The sequence below is a fragment of the Palaemon carinicauda genome, chromosome 6, assembly GCF_036898095.1.
Source record: "Palaemon carinicauda isolate YSFRI2023 chromosome 6, ASM3689809v2, whole genome shotgun sequence".
Classification (NCBI taxonomy): domain Eukaryota; kingdom Metazoa; phylum Arthropoda; class Malacostraca; order Decapoda; family Palaemonidae; genus Palaemon; species Palaemon carinicauda.
In genome coordinates this window covers 7983084-8006199 of record NC_090730.1, presented here as the reverse complement: position 1 = coordinate 8006199, position 23116 = coordinate 7983084, and the positions used below count along the sequence as shown (strand labels likewise).

At 36.0% G+C, this 23116-nt stretch overlaps 1 protein-coding gene across 4 annotated transcripts in view; it reads left to right on the top strand.

Moving 5' to 3' along the window:
* Positions 1–23116, top strand: part of stmA (Protein EFR3 homolog stmA) — a 159356-nt gene that overhangs the window by 118140 nt on the left and 18100 nt on the right. For all 4 annotated transcript variants that reach the window (XM_068374959.1, XM_068374958.1, XM_068374957.1 and 1 more), the window contains 8 exons: positions 4620–4746; positions 5259–5410; positions 8751–8903; positions 10225–10344; positions 13247–13392; positions 14139–14217; positions 17634–17769; positions 22043–22233. In XM_068374959.1, coding sequence (XP_068231060.1) covers positions 4620–4746; positions 5259–5410; positions 8751–8903; positions 10225–10344; positions 13247–13392; positions 14139–14217; positions 17634–17769; positions 22043–22233 — 1104 coding nt within the window. The remainder of the gene's footprint in view (positions 1–4619; positions 4747–5258; positions 5411–8750; positions 8904–10224; positions 10345–13246; positions 13393–14138; positions 14218–17633; positions 17770–22042; positions 22234–23116) is intronic.

The window sequence follows — 23116 nt, the reverse complement described above, 5'->3', positions numbered from 1 at the left end:
GAGAGACAATTTCCATTTGCATCATTAGTCATTTTAATGCAATTAAATGGTGTTGTAACTGACACAATGGAATTCGTGAGTTAAGATTTCCCTATGAAGCCATAGTTGATTGCTTTTAGAGAGAGAGAGAGAGAGAGAGAGAGAGAGAGAGAGAGAGAGAGAGAGAGAGAGAGAGAGAGAGAGAGAGAGAGAGAGAGAGAGAGAGAGGGGATCGTCTCCTATTTGATTTGTAAAGAAATGAACATGAAAAGATTCAGTAAGCTTGAAACCTCAATTGTCTTCATTCCCTGGAAACGATATTAGCATATTTTCTGAGCATAAATCCTTACCAAGAAACTGCATTCTCTCTCTCTCTCTCTCTCTCTCTCTCTCTCTCTCTCTCTCTCTCTCTCTCTCTCTCTCTCTCTCTCTCTCTCTCTCTCTCTCTCAGTGCTTTAAGAAATAATTTATCCATCCAAACAGAGCAATATGAAGAAAAGCACTTGAGAACAAATTACTTCCGTGGACGACCAGCGCATTTTCCGAGACCGAAAACTTCTAACATCACTATCTGATCCGTGTGAACGGCCGAGCGGAGAGCAGTGTTTTTGTCTAGGTTACACCCCGAAAAGAAAACGAGTTACACCTCGGAAAGAAAACGAGAGTCAATTGTTATTCTCGTAAAATGCACATAAGAGGAAACTGGACTGCATTCGTGTTCACGCACGAGGGCACTCGCTGGCTTTCCTATTATATTACCTCTTTGTTCTCGGATTTTTTTGGTGGCTGAAGGGAAATATATTGGGGTCTCGACTTGTAATGTGAATCCTTGTGATTTTTTGCTTTATTATTATGTTAGTCTTGTGTTGGTGAGCTATTTTTCATTGCCACCACTTACAAATACTCAATTTGCGTGCTCGTGCATATATATATATATATATATATATATATATATATATATATATATATATATATATATATATATATATATATATATATATATATATATAGTACTTTGTATATTAGGAATATGTGTGTGTGTGTATGTGTGTGTATGTGTGATATTTGCGTGCGTTTGCGGCCGCTGTTATTTTATGTTCAAAAACATTAGATTTGCTATGAAATAGAATAGGCATATTATTATTGAGAATGATTGTGATCTGAACTGGAAGTACCAATAGCAAACATCAGAGAGAGATTAAAGTCGATAATGCTATAAAAAGGGTAAAAAGAGTTGTATGAAAGTCAAAGGGTGAGTGCACACACTACTGAAAAATGTCTGGGACTGGGAAGATAGTTGGGTGATTAAATTGTATAAACAAGAATTAAACTTACCAAATTATGAGAATGGCAGATGAAGAAAGCCTTTGGATCCTGTATTCAAAATACTTGAAAGAATGGTAGGAAAGTTGGGAGAGTGCATAGATATACATGAGTAGCAGTTTATGATAGGAAAGAGCATAATGGATGTAATATATAGTAAGAAAAGTTGAAGAAAAGTATCTAGAAAGAAACAAAGAAAGATTACATGTGTTTTGTGGATCTTGATAAGTCATGTGACACGGTACCAAGAATGCCTTGTCAATTGGAACTTGAGAAAGAGGGGCGTACAGGAGAACTTGGTAAGGTTAGTGAGGATGATGTATGAGTAGAAAGAAGCACCTTGCAAACTATGGATGAGGGACAAGGGTGGGACTAGTGAAATAAATGGAAGAAAATTAACTGAAGTGGGCGACCTTGCAATACAGTGGGATTAATGAGGTCGAAAGAATATTGTTACTCTTCCCAGATATATCTTTTAGTGCATTGAAGGCTTTTAGATTTAATCTAGTCTGGAAAAGAAACAATGACCCAGTCACTGATAGAAGTTTCTTAGCAACATTTGGTTGCAATACAACCTTCGCACCTATTCCAGGTATGTCATGAAATAAACAGTGATTATGGGAAATCGATCAATGATGTTGACCACGTTTGGCATTGAACTTTACGATACCTTAAGTTATGCCGGCAAACTTTATTCTGTTTGTAAGAATTAAGTGACTTGATAGAATTTACATCTATGACCTTGGGAAGGTTCGGTCTTGTTCGGTTGAGAGGCAGTTGCATTTGGTTTGCACTCTTAAGAATCTGCGATCTGTTTCGTCAGAATTACATCGGAAAACAGCATTGATAGGTTCTAAGGACTGCGTATACTCATTTTGCCGATTTTCTATTTTGATTTAAAGAGTTGTGTTTGGGCTTTTCACTCTTGTGATATTGTTAATGTTTCATGAAGTGAAACAAATCGCATAGTTGCTTAGTCAGCACTTATACTGGAATTGGCTGATAATTGAAGAGATTGTTGATTTATTATTTAGTGAGGTACTTTGTCATAAGAATATATTTACATATGTAGTTTTTGGGTTCAGCCATGTCGTCCTGATGGAAGGTTTCTTTAGGTAGCTTTCTAAGGGATAAGCTACCTGAAGGAACCTTCCATCAGGACGACATGGCCATATCACCCAAAAATAGAATTTTCGCTTTGCTCAAAATCCGTTATATCCACGCCAGTTTTCTTATCATTCTCTCTCTCTCTCTCTCTCTCTCTCTCTCTCTCTCTCTCTCTCTCTCTCTCTCTCTCTCTCTCTCTCTCTCTCAGAATAAGGCAATAAGGTAAGTCTCTCTCTCTCTCTCTCTCTCTCTCTCTCTCTCTCTCTCTCTCTCTCTCTCAGAATAAGGCAATAAGGTAAATCTCTCTCTCTCTCTCTCTCTCTCTCTCTCTCTCTCTCTCTCTCTCTCTCTCTCTCTCTCTCTCTCTCACTTAAACTTCCTGAACTCAGATTTTATTCCCTTTAAAAAATATGAAGTTGTACGGTTTGGTAACCATTTTGTCTTGTATTCAAGTATCCTTTTATAGAATTCATGGATGAACTCTTTCTCTTGTCTTTTATTTTATGACGATTATATCCTCAAGTTTTATTTAGTTTTCCCCTCTATTTCTGTTTTATTCAGTTGAATCAAATGGTAGGAAACATATAGAAAAAAACTATCGTATATTTCCAAGGCTGTTGCCAGGTTTTCTAGCTGTGAATTCTCCTTTTTATATTTCTTTCCTTTATTTTTGACATTTGCATAACAAACAGAGCGTGACTCGAATGCATCATGGATTTTTTTTTTTTTTTTTTTTTTTTTTTTTTTTTTTTTTTTGTGTGTGTGTGTGCGTGTAACCTTTTCAAAGCGGGGAAGATGTTTTCCTCTTGGGCCTATTTATCTTCCCATCACAGGGAAATTTATTATAGTCGTTGTATAGTGAGCCGTCTGTTTTATTATCAGTGGCCTTTTGGAAACGTCCCTGCTTGGCGTTCTGCCGGACTGGGGTTCGAGGCCCGCTCAAACTCGATAGTTGCTTGTTGTGTCTGCAACCTCACCTTCCGTGATGTGGGGTTTTGTGGAGCCTGTAAGTCTGCCTGGTATGTCATCAAGAGCCATTGCCTGGCCCTCCCTGGTCCTAGCTTGATGAAGAAGGTTATTGGGTGCTGATCATATGTATATATCGCCTGTATCTAGGCCTCTAGGGCACTGTCCTGCTAGCTAGGGAAATATCACTGTCCCTTCCCTCTGCCATTCATGAGTGGCCTTTAAACCTTTTAAACCTCCCTTGCCTACAGAGTTGGAGGGACTAGTAATTGTTCCTTCCTCTGTCCGTTTGTCCATTATTGTGACTATTACGCTTACATTGTCATGACAATTCCTCCGATTGAAGAAATTTTAGCTAAACTAATACAGCCTCATTGTGATAAATGTTCTTTAGTGGCATTATTACTCCTATTCCAACTTATTTTGTCTGGAATTCGGGAAACTTTGAATATTCTTATTAGACGGCATCAACACTCCTATTCCTTTTTTTTTTTTTTTTTTTTCTTTTTTGTCTGGACTTCATGCAACTTATACGTACCATTTCCACTTTCAATATCGATGTTCCCCATCCAACAAAAATAGGTAAAAACTTCCAACACCGAATAGTATTATTACTATATGACTTAGGGTCAAGTATTTTATATTTTAGAATTTCCATTATTGGTTCTTTTGGCTGATGTAAAAAAAAAAATCTTCCTCCACGATAAGATTATAGATTATTGACTATACAGTAATTGCTTATCATCAGCATTTGTAAAACCACTACATAGAAGGTGGATTGTTCATATATGGTAAAGATACTAAAAGAATATCCTGAGAGTTTTTCATAGGAATATTATTACTTACTAAGCAATAATCCTAGTTGGAAAAGCAAGGTGCTAGAAGCCAAAGGGCTGCAATAGGGAAAAATAGCCCTGTGAGGAAAGGAAACAAGAAAATAAAAAACTACAAGGGAAGTAATAAACAATAAAAATATACTAATAACAGTAGCATTATGAGATTAGACCTTTCATATATAGACTATAAAAACTTCAGAATAAAGGCGGAAGAGAAATAAGATAGAACAGAATATATGACAAAACCGAAATAAATGAGTAATGTAAATCTTAGAATAAATTTTCATATTTCTTTTCAATTATAAATAAGAGAGATATATTTAAGCCACTCACGACAGAAAGTTAGTTTGAAGATATCATCATGCTCAGAGAAGAACAGACTTATTTGCAGTCCTTTATTCTTTTCAGGATGGCCTCGTCAAATCCAACATGGATAAACTTATGTGGTATGCCATGAATTCGCCGGGCAAGTTGGACCACATAGGGGATTATTTAGCCCATAGACTCTACAGAGATATCAACAGGAAGAAAACAGGTGAGAAAAAGAAATTAATTTAAGTTTTCCATGATTAATTATCTCACAGATGGTTTTTCATATATTTTTTTGCATAGAAATGTTTTGCGATTTTATAAATATGTATTTACAAATGTAGCTTCAAATACAGTATAGCAAAAAAGTCTTTTGGACCTGGAATTGATGGGATATTTTGAATTAGGTGTTTTCAGTCATTAAAGGTAAAATAATTTCTTCATGTTTTTAAGTAGCTTACAAATTAATTTCAAGTAAATTTTATAAATATTCTTTTATTATTAATATCAATGTTACGTGAATGGTTTTGAAAGCAAATATAATTTAATTTGATGAAATATTCATGCAGTGAAAACAAATAAACTAAATATTTAATTTGATGAAATGTTCATGCAGTGAAAGCAAATAAACTAGATATTTAATTTGATGAAATGTCAATGCAGGTATGAATGTGTACCATTGAATGTATTGAGATTTTCCATCTAATTCTTCCTTTGACCCCTTTCCTATATTTTCAGGGTATGTCATAATTTCCATGGACGCCCTCGACCAGTTGTTGGTTTCCTGCCACGCGAATAATCTCAATCTCTTCGTAGAGTCTTTCCTTCAGATGGTTCAAAAATTGCTAGAGTCGACAGAACCCACTTTGCAGCTCCGTGCCACTCAATCGGTTAGTGTTTAATTGAAGAATGTTTTCGTTTCAGTCACAGTATCTTGAAGAATTGACAAGTGTGTATAAGATGTTATAGGCAATAGGCTGTCAAATTTATATTTCACAAGAAACTTTTTCTTTAGTAAATATATGTTCGTGGAAAGTGTATTTTTTTTATTACTTTTATATACAGTATATTAAAATAGGCTTCTAACTACGATGTACAAAGTATTTTTTGGAACAATTTCAGTTTTTGTTTTATTATAAAAAGTAACCGTACAAAAACTTGAGAGCAGGGAGTGTAATTAATAAAGTTTATTTTTGAGAAACTAAGAAGTTAGCTGGGTTATAAGAAAAGGTACAGTTGGAAAAGATTAATAAGTTTTCAGAATATTTGGTTACTACTAATTGAAACCTGTTTTCATAATGAAAAATTCTTGGAAATTAAAAATGTGATTTCTTTAAAATAGATTAAAATGCAGCCAAAGTTCACAAAATTAATCATTGAAATTCATTGTGGTTTAAAACTTTTTTTATATGAAGGTTTTACACTGGAAAATTTTTAATTATATTCGTTCTTTTCAATTTTTAAGATAGGCGAGTAAATATATATACCTAATACATAGTTTAATCATTTTTGTTTCAAAACTCAGTTACTGGCGCCGGTTTCAACTGTATAGATAGTTATATGCTATCCTTCAATTATTATAGTACAGTAGATCACAGTTGTAATGGTTCTCTAGTGCGAGTCGAGATACATCCCAGCAGTAGGGCATGGGTTCAAATATGTGTAATCAAATTCAGACTAATATCTTGGAGTCTTACAACTCAATTTACAGAGTAGGGTTGAAATTGGAGATACCTCTCACTAGATTTTCATTTGATGGTTCTTGCATGTGTATAGCAAACCAAGTCCTAGATTTAAATACATTTCTGTCAATATGAGAACACTTGAAAGACTGACCGGTACATCAATGTCCTTATAGGACTTAAAAGACTGACCGGTACATCAATGTCCTTATAGGACTGGAAAGACTGACCGGTACATAAATGTCCTTATAGGACTGGAAAGACTGACCGGTACATCAATGTCCTTGTAGGACTGGAAAGACTGACCGGTACATCAATGTCCTTGTAGGACTGGAAAGACTGACCGGTACATCAATGTCCTTGTAGGACTGGAAAGACTGACCGGTAAATCATTGTCCTTGTAGGACTTGAAAGACTGACCGGTACATCATTGTCCTTGTAGGACTGGAAAGACTGACCGGTACATCAATGTCCTTGTAGGACTGGAAAGACTGACCGGTACATCATTGTCCTTGTAGGACTGGAAAGACTGACCGGTACATCAATGTCCTTGTAGGACTGGAAAGACTGACCGGTACATCATTGTCCTTGTAGGACTGGAAAGACTGACCGGTACATCAATGTCCTTGTAGGACTGGAAAGACTGACGGGTACATCAATGTCCTTATAGGACTGGAAAGACTGACCGGTACATCAATGTCCTTGTAGGACTGGAAAGACTGACCGGTACATCAATGTCCTTCTAGGACTGGAAAGACTGACCGGTACATCAATGTCCTTCTAGGACTGGAAAGACTGACCGGTACATCAATGTCCTTCTAGGACTGGAAAGACTGACCGGTACATCATTGTCCTTGTAGGACTTGAAAGACTGACCGGTACATCAATGTCCCTGAAGGACTTGAAAGACTGACCGGTACATCAATGTCCCTGTAGGACTTGAAAGACTGACCGGTACATCAATGTCCCTGTAGGACTGGAAAGACTGACCGGTACATCAATGTCCCTGTAGGACTGGAAAGACTGACCGGTACATCAATGTCCCTGTAGGACTGGAAAGACTGACCGGTACATCAATGTCCCTGTAGGACTTGAAAGACTGACCGGTACATCAATGACCCTGTAGGACTGGAAAGACTGACCGGTACATCAATGTCCCTGTAGGACTGGAAAGACTGACCGGTACATCAATGTCCCTGTAGGACTTGAAAGACCGACCGGTACATCAATGTCCTTGTAGGAATGGAAAGACTGACGGGTACATCAATGTCCTTATAGGACTGGAAAGACTGACCGGTACATCATTGTCCTTGTAGGACTTGAAAGACTGACCGGTACATCAATGTCCCTGTAGGACTTGAAAGACTGACCGGTACATCAATGTCCCTGTAGGACTTGAAAGACTGACTGGTACATCAATGTCCTTGTAGGACTTGAAAGACTGACCAGTACATCAATGTCCTTGTAGGACTGGAAAGACTGACGGTACATCAATGTCCTTATAGGACTGGAAAGACTGACTGGTACATCAATGTCCTTATAGGACTGGAAAGACTGACCGGTACATCATTGTCCTTGTAGGACTTGAAAGACTGACCGGTACATAAATGTCCTTGTAGGACTTGAAAGACTGACCGGTACATCAATATCCCTGTAGGACTTGAAAGACTGACCGGTACATCAATGTCCCTGTAGGACTTGAAAGACTGACCGGTACATCAATGTCCCTGTAGGACTTGAAAGACTGACCGTTACATCAATGTCCTTGTAGGACTGGAAAGACTGACTGGTACATCAATGTCCTTATAGGACTTGAAAGACTACCGGTACATCAATGTCCTTGTAGGACTTGAAAGACTGACCGGTACATCAATGTCCTTGTAGGACTGGAAAGACTGACCGGTACATCATTGTCCTTGTAGGACTTGAAAGACTGACCGGTACATCAATGTCATTGTATGACTTGAAAGACTGACTGGTACATCAATGTCCTTATAGGACTGGAAAGACTGACCGGTACATCATTGTCCTTGTAGGACTTGAAAGACTGACCGGTACGTCAATGTCCCTGTAGGACTTGAAAGACTGACCGGTACATCAATGTCCCTGTAGGACTTGAAAGACTGACCGGTACATCAATGTCCCTGTAGGACTTGAAAGACTGACCGGTACATCAATGTCCTTGTAGGACTTGAAAGACTGACCGGTACATCAATGTCCTTATCGATGTTGAACTTAAAGAAAAGGAAAAGAACGAAGAGGAGAGGAGAGGAATTGAAATAAAAAAAAAAGTTCCTAATCCCAAAGAAAAAACAGTCCCTTGACACCTTTGAGTTTGGAAGCACAGAATGTATAATGATAAAAATGGAAGGTTATACATTATTTGAATAACCTGTTTTAAAATTTTTCATAATTTCAGAAACTTTCTGTACTTTTTTAATGTGCCAAAATTAATTAGAATTTCGGGCAACATAATCCTTCAACTTTTTATTTTTATTCTACATCAGCTTGAAAATGTTCAAGATATACATTTCTGCTTTCTTTGCAGTTTGAGAAATTTGCGAACATACGAGAAGATACTCCTTCTTACCATCGACGATATGACTTCCTAGTCAGCAAATTCTCATCTATGTGTTACTCGAATGATGACGATGTAGTTACTAGAAAACAGTTACGCACAGCTGGCATTAAAGGCTTGCAGGTTGGTTTACTTCAAACTTTTTGTAAATTCTTTTCTGTTGAACAGGTTGACGTAAGTCTTTTTCTATAGTTTACATGTGATAGATTTATTTTAATATTATTACTGATCTTAAAATATTTTATAGTTTTATTAATTACTTATACTGTACGTAGTTTATTTACTATTTCCTTTCCTCACTGGACTGTTTTCCCTGTTGGACCCCTTTGGCTTGTAGCATTCTGCTTTTCCAACCAGGGTTGTAGCTTGCCTTGTACTACTACTACTAATAATAATGAATGTATTACATACTATCTATTTCATAATGTTCTGTAAGATTATGCTCTTTTTCTCTGTCTAAATTCTCTTCTTTCCTTTAATTATTCCCTTTGTATTTCATTGCTGCATTGCTTTTATTTTATTATTATAAAATTCAACAAAGTAAAACAATTGTGGAGTTTTCTCGTTTACATTCATTATATTTCTCATCTTTTTCCTTGCCAGATCACTGTAGTGGAGGCTGTTCTAATTGTCACTACCACTGATTTTGAGAATTTATAAACAGGATATATTGCAAGTTCTAGTGTTTATAACTGCCAGTATATATTTTTTACTGGTCTTTAAAACCAATGTTCAAACATAGTGTATACATTTGTATGTAATATTTTTTACTATTCTTTGAAACCAACAGTCAAAATTATACACTGTATTTAGAATAGGGTAACATTCTGTGTAAGTTTTAAATCTGTGTAATATGTGCATATTTGATAAAGAACAAGTTAATTTTATGAATTATAGATACAGTATGCTTTGATGTAGCAGCTTTATTCTAGTTACAGATGGTTGTAAGATAAATACTTCTTTTTAGCTGGATAGATGTTAAACAGTTTTTTTTTTTTTTTAGGTTAAATGGATATACTGTACTGAACTGAACTGTAACTCCATTGTAAACTCAGAAAAGTATTCAACTGAAACACAGTCGAGTGTGTTATATTAGCCTCAATATATGACCCAATGAACTCGGACCCATCCGCTTTATGTAAAAACATTAATTTGGCAAATGTAATAAATATATTAATACAGTATCATGAATAGTAACCAGTGCAATACTTACATATAACTACTATTATATTCTTTAACGTGCACCCATTTTCAACACAGTTGTAAGTTATTAAGTATCTATAGGTTAATTAACTGTGTAATATTTTGAATCAACATCTGTTTGTAATTGGAAATCCGGCATGTATGAAATATGATTTACTGTTATTCATTAGCAAAGTAATGCAGATTTGTAAAACTATCATGTACAGTATTGTTGTTTGACAAATGATATTGTTCATTACAGGGAGTTGTACGTAAAACAGATTGGGACAACCTTGGTGAAAATATCTGGTTACCAACTCATATGGAGAAAATCGTCCCATCACTTTTATATAACATGCAAGGAAATGAATCTTACGTCAAGGTATGGTATATGTATTATATTTTCATTTTGTTTAAACTGGTTATGCAGAACTGTAGAATCTATTTATTGTATATTCATTCATATGAAATACAAAATATAACCATTCTTGAAACTATCACATGTATTTTACTTAAATTTGTTTTTCCAAAGGACAGGCAGTTGAAACTTTGGTAAGAAGACAGTCTTCCTCATTTAGGGATTACAATCTTCACCTCTTTCCCTGTCCCACTTTTCTTCAGTTTGATGTTTTGTTTGGAAATGTATGAACCATTGTCATGTAGAGTGATCTGTTTTATGGACTATTGTATTTTCTATGATTTTCATACTTTCTGTGTCTTACTTTGCTGTCCTTTTTTATCTCAGACACCTCTCATTTACTACTAGATATGGCTTTTATTATTTTCTTGGCTATTATTGCATATGTAGGTTAGCCAAAGCTACTTAGGGTTAGTGTGGGTTTGTCTTTATCTTTTATCTGAAAACTATACGTGATATAACAACTTCATTTCTTACATAGAAGTTTTAATCATATATTGTAGTGAAAAAGAATTTTATTCTTCACAATCGGAGCGAAACATAACTATTAGATAAAAAGTTGCATTTATGAAGTATTTCTGTCTGAGCTGTAAGAAAAAGTACCAACTAATGTAATTTTTTTATACCAGACAGTAAAAAAGCATTGTTAAGAGTACAGTATTTCAAGATGAACTAACTGATGATTAATTATATGCAATTTCTATATTAGAATTTCTAGGTAACACTGATGTTGTAAAAACAATCATAGCAGGAGTTAGAAGTCTTTCAAACCTCCAAGCTGTTTGGATCAAATATACTGTACCTGTCTTGTACAAGGATCAGAATTAATTTATCTCTAAATTGAAATATACTTCAATCTGACATCGATAAGTTGATTAATTTTCCATAATTATTATCATTATTTCAGTTTCAATATAGCTATGATTAAGTTTCATGTATCGTTTCAAAGAATATTTGCTTTGACTAGCTTTCAGAAATGTTGATCTGTAGTCATCCAATTTTTAGTCTTTGATGTTCTAGTCTCAGACAAAGTAAGATTTACCTTTTTTGGATGAATATCGCAACCAGAATGCAGGAAAGAGAGGAATGAGATGCTATAATTTGACGGAGGAGACTTGATTGAAGTGGTTAAATTGTCATTTAATGAGGATCTTAAAGAAAACAATGAAACATTGTATCATAAAAGAATAAAATAACTGTACACAATATATAAAATGACATAAATGAAGTCTCAGAATTGAGGTATTGTTGTAAAGATATATTGTTCTCTCAGCACAACATTCACAGGATCTTCAACTTTTCTTCTCATGTCTGTATTGTTTCCTCCATTCCTTCATTACTTTTCTTTCACTCTTGGCTAATTACATAAGCAAGGAGTGAACTCACATGAGGGCCCCTCAACTCCCAGTGAACTCACTTGAGGCCCCCTCAACTCCCAGTGAACTCACATGAGGGCCCCTCAACTCCCATGCTTTGAAGAGCAGGTTGGAGCTTCATGCCCTTCATGAAGGCAGATAATTAGAGTTATCAGTCAGCCATCACTATTATTCCTTTCTTTCTTAACAGATGTACTGTAGTTGTCTTGAATCATTGTATGGTAGATTTTTCTCTGCACTTGTATCATCAGCTAAATCAAAAACCATCTACCAGACTAATGATCACTTACAATACCTCACAGAAGTTTCTTGGACACTTTCTGATTTCCTGTATCTCTTCCAAAAAGCACCACTGGCTCTATTAGGCCTTTTCAAGAAATCTTCAACCCTTTACTGGGTTTAAAATGAAAAAGTAAATATTTTTTACAATATATATTTGTTATATAAACCCATCAATCATTCTATATATTGAAATGACTACCTTTCGTCCCTTCATACTCTTTATACCATATTTGGCCTATGCAATAAGATGAGCTCGATAGCTTATGCAGTAAGATGAGGTGGATAGTTTTTATTAACTAGGAGTTCACAATAATGCATGTGCAGACAGTCACTTCTAACTATTTTACATCTATTGTCTTAAAGACTTCAGAATGGGTATGTCTGAGGACATTTCAAAATAATTTTGGCTCGGTATGATTGACAGGGTTGTATGGACATTGTTGTATGTCATAGAATCTTCATTTTTCATAATTTGATGGTGAACACTCTGGTCCAGCCCTGTGAAGAATTTTGTTTCACATATCTTTTTCCATCAGTTTTATATTTAATCAATAAACTATTCTTTTAGAATGCAAATTACTTGTAAATCTTTAAAATTCCACAGTCTTGTCTGGTATTATTATAACATACGCCAAATATTATACTGTAATTGATTACTACTTAGAAATATTTTCAATAAATTACAGTACAAAAGAAACATGCAAAGTACAAGATATGGAATCTTTATTGGTTAAAAGATTTTCTTTTAAATTCAAATGGTTTATAAAGTTTTTTTCATCACTTGATTAATACAGTATGTGTATGATGGCTATACAGTTGTAAATTTACTGTACTTGGCCTGTACATAACTTTATTCAATAAAGCATAGTACTGTACACTGCATGTACTGTAAATTACTTACAATCACTTGATTTATACAGAATGTGCATTGATGGCTATACAGTACAGTAATAAATTTACAGTACATGTGCTGTACATAACTTAATGTAGTATAGCATAGTACGCTTTATGCACTGCATAATATCACTTGCAAAGTGCATTTTTATAGATTTCTTGAATGTCACAAGAAATGAATTGGTTACATTCTGCTTGCATGCATTATGTTGAAGGTATACATACCCTGAGTTATGTTGCAAGGCTAGAAAATTTTACAAGACTTATGGTAGAGAAATTGGATGAAAGGTGAATCTTATTTTGTGTATTTACAGGGTACAACCGAGATTGGAGATGCACCAGACAATCACCAGAACGATGGGGAAAAGGAACCTCACGAACTTGCAGAGATGTGTCTGAGAGAATTGGTATCACGTGCAACTTACGGAAAAATACATAATATAGTAAAGCCATTACTAATGTAAGTTACTGTACAGTACTTAATACAAAATTGATGAAGGGTATTTGTTATTTTGTTGTTGAATACATAAAGAAATTATAATTTTCTATTTTAACATATTTTAATGAAAATAAAAATATAAACTTAATTATATAAGATCACAGAAAAATATATTTTCTGTGATCTTTTCATTCACAGTCTTAGTAGGGTATTTATACATATGACCTTATTAATGCTAAATTACATAAAATGATTGATGTGATTCACTTTAAGAATTATAAATTTAAAATTTTTGTCTCAATTCTTTGAGTTGTATAATTTGTTCCTTATTTATAACCATTTGCTTAAAATAATGTAATGAAAGATAAATAGAGGAATTTTTTCATGTTATAATTTGTTTGATAAATGTTTAGTTTACTTTGGTATATGAGATGAAAAAGTAACTTGATATAGTAAGCATTTTATAAGTGTTCATGCAAATGCTTTAGAATGTACAGTATAATTATTTTGTATGAGTTGTGAAGGAATACAATAATACATGTACCATTATGTTATGATTTTTAAAGTGTTAATCTTTAAAAAAGAAGAAATTAAATCATTGTTAGTTTTGTATTTACAAATTTCCTTCACTGCTGTACTGCCATTCATAACCCCATAAAAGGAAAAGCAGCAAAGAAATGTTTACGAGGATAAGGATTCGGTTGATTTATGAATACAGTATGATTGTTGACCATGTTTATCCAAGATAAATGATTTTTTCCTAACAGACACTTGGATCAGCAGAATCTGTGGGTCAACAACAGCTTTGCAGTACAAACTTTCAAGATCCTGATGTTTTCCATACAGGTAAAGTAGAATTACAGTGCATTATTGTCTTTCTTTTTTAAGATGTGTTTTCCTCCTTATTCTCTGATACTGATAGAAATACAGTAAAGTATTCTCTATTATTTTGCTAGAGTTTAACACACTTAATGACCTTTCAACTTAAGTGTGAAAAATTTTTAACATTACTGTACAGCTACAAAAATGGAACTCTTAAAATAAATACAGTGCCAAAGCAAATATGCTACTTTAAATTAAATGGCTCCTAGTATCCTCAGCCTTTAGTATGAATGAAATACCTGTACATGGAATTCCCAAAGAATAAAAGCTACAATGAAGTAACTTCTGTTAAAGTTACTTTAATACCTGTTGGAAAAATTATGGAAAAGAGTGGATAAGTGGAAGAGATGTTAGTAAAGAAGAAAAAGTAGCATGCATTACAGTAATGCATATACACGACAGTGGCACAGCCAAAGGAGACCTAAATGTGCTTGTTGGAATAGAGTTGATTATGAAAGTATGGTAAAAATATACAGTTTTGGAGAGAGATCATGAGTGAAAAGTAGCCCTGAAATTCTGTCAGAGTTAGGAATTAAAGCTGCTGAAGCACTGATAAAATCAAGATACCTAAAGGGTAGGTAATCAGATCTTGAAACTATGTTAAAGAAAGGGCAGGAAAGAAGGTAAATGTATCTGAGGAAAAGAGCATGGATGCCAATGAAAAGATTGATTTGGAAGGAAAGTATTTAAATTTTAATAGCAACAATTGGAAGAAAGAAAAAATTGGGGATAGTAAAACTGTTGATAATAATTAAAAAAAATTGTAAATTGGTCAAAATATATACAAGATTAGTGAAATCAATTTGAAATTGAAAAATAAAGATCTGAAATAGGAAAATAATTTCAAGTGCAGGATGTAAGCATGAAGATGTGTTTGTTCATACATTAATACAAACCTTTGTTCTATAATAGGAGTATGATTTCAGGAAAGCTCAAAACTTGGCTGTTAAAACTTATAATGAGGTGTCGATAGTTACTAGCAGGTGGTGGGGAAACCACACCCCTCTGCCAACTCACTGAACAGCCATCTCATTTATGAAATTTGATCTTCAAGATGAATCATAAAAACCAAAGCATCGACTCCACTGAAGTTGACCCTTAAATAGGCTTCCACAACCTCCAGATCTAGGTCCACTAATTTGGTAGCTTCTTCTGTTGATTCCTTTCAACCCTTTCGACCCTGTTGTGAACAGCCCAGAAGGGTAATGGGCAGGAGAGAAACGAAGGGCAATAAGAAAGACATTTCCCTCCTTCCTTGGCCATGAGGGGGTTGTTGGGGTGAATATGTCAAGCCAATGGGTAAGGTGGCAGTATCATGGAGCGAAGGAATGAACAGTAAACGTCTTGTAGAATGTATACCACCTCCCATTCATTTGCTCAAGCTCTCTCCAATAACATGGTCTTCGTACCACCCAACCATGAAAAACCCTCACCTCTCAATCAGAGTGAGGAAGATGCTGAACAAAGGTACGCAGAAGCTCATACTGAATGGATCTTCAGGCTTTTATAGTTGCCTGTACCTCATGAATAGGTCGACTGATAGCTGGAGACCGGTCATCAACCTCTCAGCCCAGAATGAGTTTTTATTACAAACCTCATTCAAAATGGAGACGGCGTACATCATACGAGCTGTCATCAGGAGGAACAACTTTATTCTCTTCTGGATATGAAAAGCACATGCTTCACAGTACCAGTCCATCAGTGTTTTGGGAAGTTCCTCCACTTTGTCCTTTGGGGGGAAAGTCTACCAGCTCAAACTCCTGTGCTTTGGAATGTTGATAAGGATCTGACACTGAAGACAGTTTTCCTGCTTGGCCTAACCTCAGTAAAACATAGGCGAGATTCACAACATATTGCATACTGTTACTCTTTCTCCTTTTTCCTCCATTCCCGAGTTAGTAGTCAAAACTCCAAACCTGTATGTGTATGAACCCAGGTTTGAGACCCTCTCCATCTCCTCACTCAGTGAAGTAACCAAAGATCCAGATGATTTACTTTATTGCCATCTGAGGGCACTAAGATGCTACCTGAAGCAGACGTAACCCTTCAGACCACAGCTCCAAAACCTGTTCATCAGCACAGGATGGTGCAAGAAGAAAATATCCAGGAATACCATCTCCTTCTGTCTTTGAGAGATTATAAACAGGGCACAAAAACCAGCATCAGGAGAACTAGAAAAAGCTGCGCATGCACATGCCCTCTTAGCCAGGGGAGTTGGAGCAACCCTAACCTCACCTTTCTTGGGATGTAGCGGTCGAGCCGTTATGTTCTTGGATTCGACCTTGATATTGGCAAGCTGACATTTCGAGTTCTATACTATTTATTTTAAAGGTAAAAGTTATATCCCCAACCCCCTGATGGGAGTATGAACATGAAATATTGTAGACGTTGTATCCCATTTGGGATTTAGGTTCCTCCATGACCTACTCCTAAAATATTGTTAGGTCAATAGTAGGTGGATCAGAATCAGCACTGTTGCACCTCTCCAGGTCCGAGTGCCCTGACATCCCAGGATTTTATACAAGCCAGGTTGGTTATAGGAATGCCTCCTTCCTAAGGATAAGTCTCCGACTAAAGGATGAAGCTTTGTATTTGTATAGCAGCAAATTGCAAGTTTTAGAAGTACCCGTAATTTGCATTGAGTCATTTAAGTTGAACTTTCTGCCTCATTCACCCAGCAATTCCTAGTTAAAGGTCAAAATGGCCTCTCTGTGAGCTGCTTGGGTGCCATACCCGCCACCCACCAGTAACTACCGATACCTTGTTATAAATTTTAACAACGTAGTTTCCTGCTTCACAGAAATCGTTCTCCTATTAAAGGACTACTGTTTGTATGATAAGGAAAAATGTAAATTATTGTTAAAATTTGTAATTTTACAATGTAGACAAAAATGATTAAGTGGGAATTTTAAAGCCAGACAGTAGCATAAAGATATTACTAGAAATTGACAGTATATCTAGATTGAAGACATTGACAAGTGTATCAGATGAATTTGAGATGAATGTTTGTCCATCAAAGGTCAGCATTTTGCTGTTATTTATTCTTTGAAATTGGTTACCCAGGAGCTAAATGTTTAATTACTCATGTTAAGACTGGTTATGATTCAAGGTTACCCAAATCTTTGAAAGATTCATTGTATGTGTTTGTGAGTTACAGGACTAAATAAATTAATCTGGTTTTACACTCTTTATTATATTAATAATATTTATCAAGTTTTTTAATAAGCAGGGGGGAAGAACAATTTTGTTGAATAAGTGTGTAATCTGAAGATTAGTTTTCACAGTGAATGGTAAGAAAATTTATGACCAAATTTTTTTTTATGCTTAGAATAATTGTGATGTTCTCCCATAAATTATATTTTATTCTAATTTCTCAACAGGCTCAGTACAGCATCACTGTAATTGAATTGCTTATGGCACATCTAAATGAGAGAAGTTCTGAGTCGCCCCAGATACGAACAGGAATTGCAGATGTGTTATCAAAAGTCATACCAATTGCAGCTGGTGAATGTATAGGTAAGAAGTTTTTTCACACTTTTGTTTTGTTTTCACGTAAAGTATGTACTACAAGTTAACATTCTGGTGAAGTATTTGATATCTTTCTACTTATTGTATTTTCATTTGTTTTTACATGTATTCAAACCCTCACCCCTTATTAAAAGTATGATTTCAGCAAAGCTGGAACTTTGCATATAGAAATTTTAACAAGGTTTTGGTAGTTACTAGCATGTAGCAGGGAATCCCCACCCTCTCAGCAGCACAATATATATAGCCACTTTGATTTCAGCCACAGGGTAGTATGGATGTACTCTCTGTGCTTAACAAAGCTTGCCTGCTATTAATCTTTCTTTTTCTTTTCAGAGAGTTACTGTGTAAATTTTATGGGGCTTCACGTGTAAGCAAGTGGTCCTGCCCTTGCAAGGCTGGCCGCAATTACAGCTGGATTATGTCTCGGCAGGAGGTTGACCTCCATTCTTTGTTCCCCTTTTCTAGGGGGATGACTATTTGCAGTCATCCCCGTGATCAGTGTAGGGCTTGGCCGTCTGTGCAATAGTTGGAGTACGACAGGAGGAGGAGGAAGGAGGTTTTTTTGGCTTCGAGGTCTAACCCCAAACAAAAAACTCTATGTTTTGCCCTCCGGCTCTCAAACTTCTGTACCGTCTTCAGCTTCTCGTACTGGGGATAACCTGAAAAGGTAGGTAACCTCGGGGCAAGCTAAAGGAGAAGCAGACTATCATCTGTTCCCAGCATAGGTGAGGTGCCCCAGTCTTCCCCCCTAATGATCTTGCCATTGCTGACACCGACTCCTCATCCTCCAGGAACCAGGCCATTAGCACCTTGTTGCCTACCTGAGGCATTGAAGGTTCCCTGTCAACAGAAAAGCTCCTGGCTTTAGCTACCACTAAGTCTTCTAGGTCTTCAGCTGTGGCCCCGCTTTTGACTTTAAGCTCGCCATCCTCTCCCAGCAAAAAGCGCAATTGATCTCAATCCTTGTCCTCTGGATGGTTGCCACTGCCAAAACTTTCTACATCAACTGCCGACAAAAGAAGGAAGAGACCTCACCCTTCTCCTTCTCCCAGCCTTGTACCCTTGACCTCATTCTTTTCTGAATGATCTTCTCCATCCCCCCTCCCCCAAAGACAAAGAAGAGCAAACTGACAGATTCTTTACAGAATCTCCAACTCCCTTTACATATGCAAGATAGAGGTGGGATCAACCCTTGCAAGCTGACAAAACTCATGCTAAAGTTATGCGTAAGACTTCCTTTGTCTTACAGTGCCACTCGTAGAATGATCCACCGTAGAGGACATCTTACAGAGACCATCATCATCGAACTCTTAAGACGTTCATCGACGGAGGCTTCTCCGCCTGCATAATTGTCACTTCACAAACGATCACCTTCATGTGCACAGAATACTCAATTGTTTCTATGCACTCAAGTACCTCCATCCATTCATTCTTCACCAGATAGTTCTTTACGCTCACGATCTGACACTGTTCTAGATCAAGCTCCCCAGCTGAGGGTTCTTCATGCATTTTATCCTGATGAGTTAGGTCTAGTCACATGTCCCCCTTTTACAATCTCCTTTACGGGCATGATCGATTGAACATATGAAATTGCCATGTAGTAAGATTTTAGCTTAGGAATCCAAGATTTCACATGCTAAGTCTTTACACATGTGGTCCCCATGCTCCATGTCTTCACATGCATGGTATGTGTACGATTGGTCTCCTCAGAAAAGAACTTCAGACTTGTAACACCTTCAGTCTGATCCTCCTCATGAAAAGGCTTCACTTCCATTGTACTAAACATAGAAGGTTCAAGCGTTATCCCTATATGCTAATTCCTCATGTGCCAGACCTCCGATCACTTGCTTCCCACACGATAGAACTCCACACTCTAAATCGCCATGCACCAGGTCCCTACGCACTAGGTAACCACGTGCTAGATCCACAAACACTAAATCGTTGGATTCCTGGGAAGCTACATCTTGACTCAATGAATCCTAGCACACTAGGCCACGAGACAGTTACTCTCTAGTAGGAAGGTTTTCTTGTGTCTCTTCACAAGAGGAAAGGTCTTAAAGGTCATGATCCCGTGCTAGGTCTTCAAACACAGAATCGACAGGAGCAAGCACTCATGTCCTTAGCAATCCAGCTTCAGGACTCCACGTTCCAACCCTTCACGATAAGCATTCACGCAATCAATCCACACGGTACTGATCAATAGAGAGAACCCTGCGTAGCAATGCTCGTCATGATAAATAGTTTTCTCCCAAGAAAGTACATAATCCAATGCCAATATACTGCTTCTCAATGGATTCCTTGAATGATCGACAGGCACAGGCCTCAAGATATCATTCCCCTTCTGGTTCCCTTCACTATAGACCTTAGATGGGAAATAAAAGTATCCCAATGTTCTAGCAAAGAGATGCCCTTCTCTCCAATATGCACATGCCAAAGACTAGGCAAATAGAAGAGACTCCAAGCTTGAAGATCCTTCAAGCCTTCCTAGAGACTGCATCTCTGTGGCAGAAGGAGCCCAAGGACACTTGGTAGCAGGTCTTCCTGATATTAAGCCCTTCAATTAAGCCCTTCAAAGGTACAGAAGGGCGAAGGATACACCCAGAACTAAGAGGTAAGCTAGTCCCATTGCATAGACTTTTGATTTTCATCAAGGTTTGGTCAAAACAGGCTAGTCTACAGGAAATTTCTTTTGAAGGAAACAAAACATTGCCAGCCTTTAATCCAGAGACACTTTGGACCTATCAGCACCTAATTTTGGACCAGCCCTGGTGAAAGCAGAGGATCCTGAGATTGAATCGACTTTCGTCAAGGTGTTGGTTCTCATTTGAGAGTTCAGCAACCTTGGAGGCAACAAGGGCAGGAAGACATTCATTAAATGTGACTTCTATGCCCTCAGGGTTCAAGACCTGCCATCTAGTTTCCCTCGTTGGAGGATGCTCAAGATGATGCCCTAGATAGTATGGACTCTCAGATCTCTGATCCAAGGAACTCGCTACATTCGAGCAAAATCCTGCCTCTAAGCGTTGTCACATCAAAGGAAGTTCCATGACTCTGAAACTGCTGTCCCTTTGCCATTATTTATAGATGCTGCAATTACTATTTTGATGCCAGAAGCATACTGGAAAGACTGGGTTCAGGTGGAACAATTTTTTCAGCTTTAGAGTCAGAATCCATAAAAGCTACACAAATGGTAGTACAGTAAACCTTCGAGATGGAGGTAAAACCAAGAACCTTTGACCCTATTTTCCTGAAAATTAATTTATGTAATGCATAACAAGATATTTTTTTTCAAATTACAGTAATATATATGACTGTATACAAGATTTATACTGTATAAAATAATTACCAGTAATTGGGCACATAAATGTACAGTACATGCTTGAGATAGCCAATTTTTTCCATATTCAGCATTTTCAAACTGTTTTGATTTCCAAAACCAGAAAAATCATATTGATTTTTATCTGATCGTTTTGAACGTACTAGGATAACCATTTGGCATGAAGAAATACTTACTGAAAAAAAAATTAACTTTTACCTATCATAGATTTTTAGTTAAGTACCTAAATATATGAATTTTTTTCTTTTGCTATTTACTTAAAACATAGTTTATAAGAAAAAGAGACATTTGTATGTCAGATGAATGACTAGCATTAATTGAGATTTTCAAGTTATGTAATATATGTATGCAGCATTTATACATACCGAAGTTATAATAGGTGCCGTTGCAAAGGCGAAGCCTCAACGTGAATCTGATAATAAAAGGAAAATAGTTTCATATGCCACTGTTTTTCATTCAAACTTAAAATATGCAAAGTTTTCTTCTAGAAACTAAATGTTTTGGCTTTATTTGCTTTTATTAAACATCTAACAATTAGATTAAAATTTCAGGAAATTTTGTCAACCATGTCTACTGTACACTATAAGGAGGTCTGACTAGCAGCTTCAGTATTTCTTTAAGGAGTGTTAGTTTCCTAAGAACTTTAATTAGGATAGCATTTATTATGTTTCTTGAAGAAATTGGTATGAAGAATTTAGTATATTTTCTTCCAATTTTGTGTGTAATTAACTGTTTAGTGATCATTTGTTGATAACCAATTTTACAAAAAGACTACATTTTTCATTATTGTACCATAAGGCTACTTTTATTTTGAAATAAAGTGCAGCAAGTAAATAGTGGTGGTTTTGATTCTAATTCATCTTTAATAAAGTAACAAAAGATATATAGCAGATATGTAACAGTCACATTTCCTTTTCACTTCAGGTCCGTCTGTGATAGAAATCATCAATTCTCTCCTGGAGCACATCCGATCATCTGTTGTAGGTGTTCTGAATGGGAAAGAGGGATCTGCTGAAAAAGTTTACCAAGAGACCTTAATCCATGCTCTTGGAGAATACGCAAATCATTTGCCCGATTACCAGAAGATCGATTCCATGGTGTTCATTCTTAATAAGGTATGGAAATCGACGAGATATGCATTGCAGGACTTGTTACCCGTTGAATAGAAATACAGTATTAAAAGAAACTTTAGGACTTAATTTTAGGTCTTGTAAGTTAATGTAACAAGATAATAAGCTTTTCTTTGCCAAATCATAGATTTTATGAAACCATGGACTGTATTTTCATTTAAATGTGAAACAGGTCTATGAATTTTGTTGATAATGTATTTTCAATTTAATAGAAAAAATCACAAAGATATGTAAATGCCAGATTATGTAAAGCCATCCATAAGCAAATTTGTAAATATACATTAATTATCACAATCAGTTAAGTAACAGTATCACTGAAAAGAGATGAAGTTGTGGCTACTTCTGTCAGATTGCAAAGTACAGTAGATGAATGAGGACTGAATAAATTTGGTAAATTTTGTTTACAAAAAAAAAAAAAAAAAAAAAAAAAAAAAAAAAAAAAAAAACACTACAAGATTTACAGAAGTTTCTGAGCATGTTATCAAAGAAGACTAGGTCATTTTTGGTTGGAGACCTGGTCATATCATTTGCTTATGACAATACCATTATTCATATACTGTATTACTACACTGCAGTACAAAATGTTACATGATAGATTAAAGTAGTGAAATTGGTCACCATATGCATACTTTGTTGACCCTCGGTACCAAATGTAATTGCATATTCTACACTGAAAATAGTGATGGATACTCAAATTGTACTACGTGATGATGGAAGGAATTTTAGCAATACTGTACTGCAATTTATATAGAGCCTAATCTAAATAATTTCTTCAGTAATAATCAAGTATCTATTTACACAGGATAAATGTTCTCAAATACAAGGGTAGAAATTACTTTTTTATTCTTGCTCTAAAATGTTTTATATT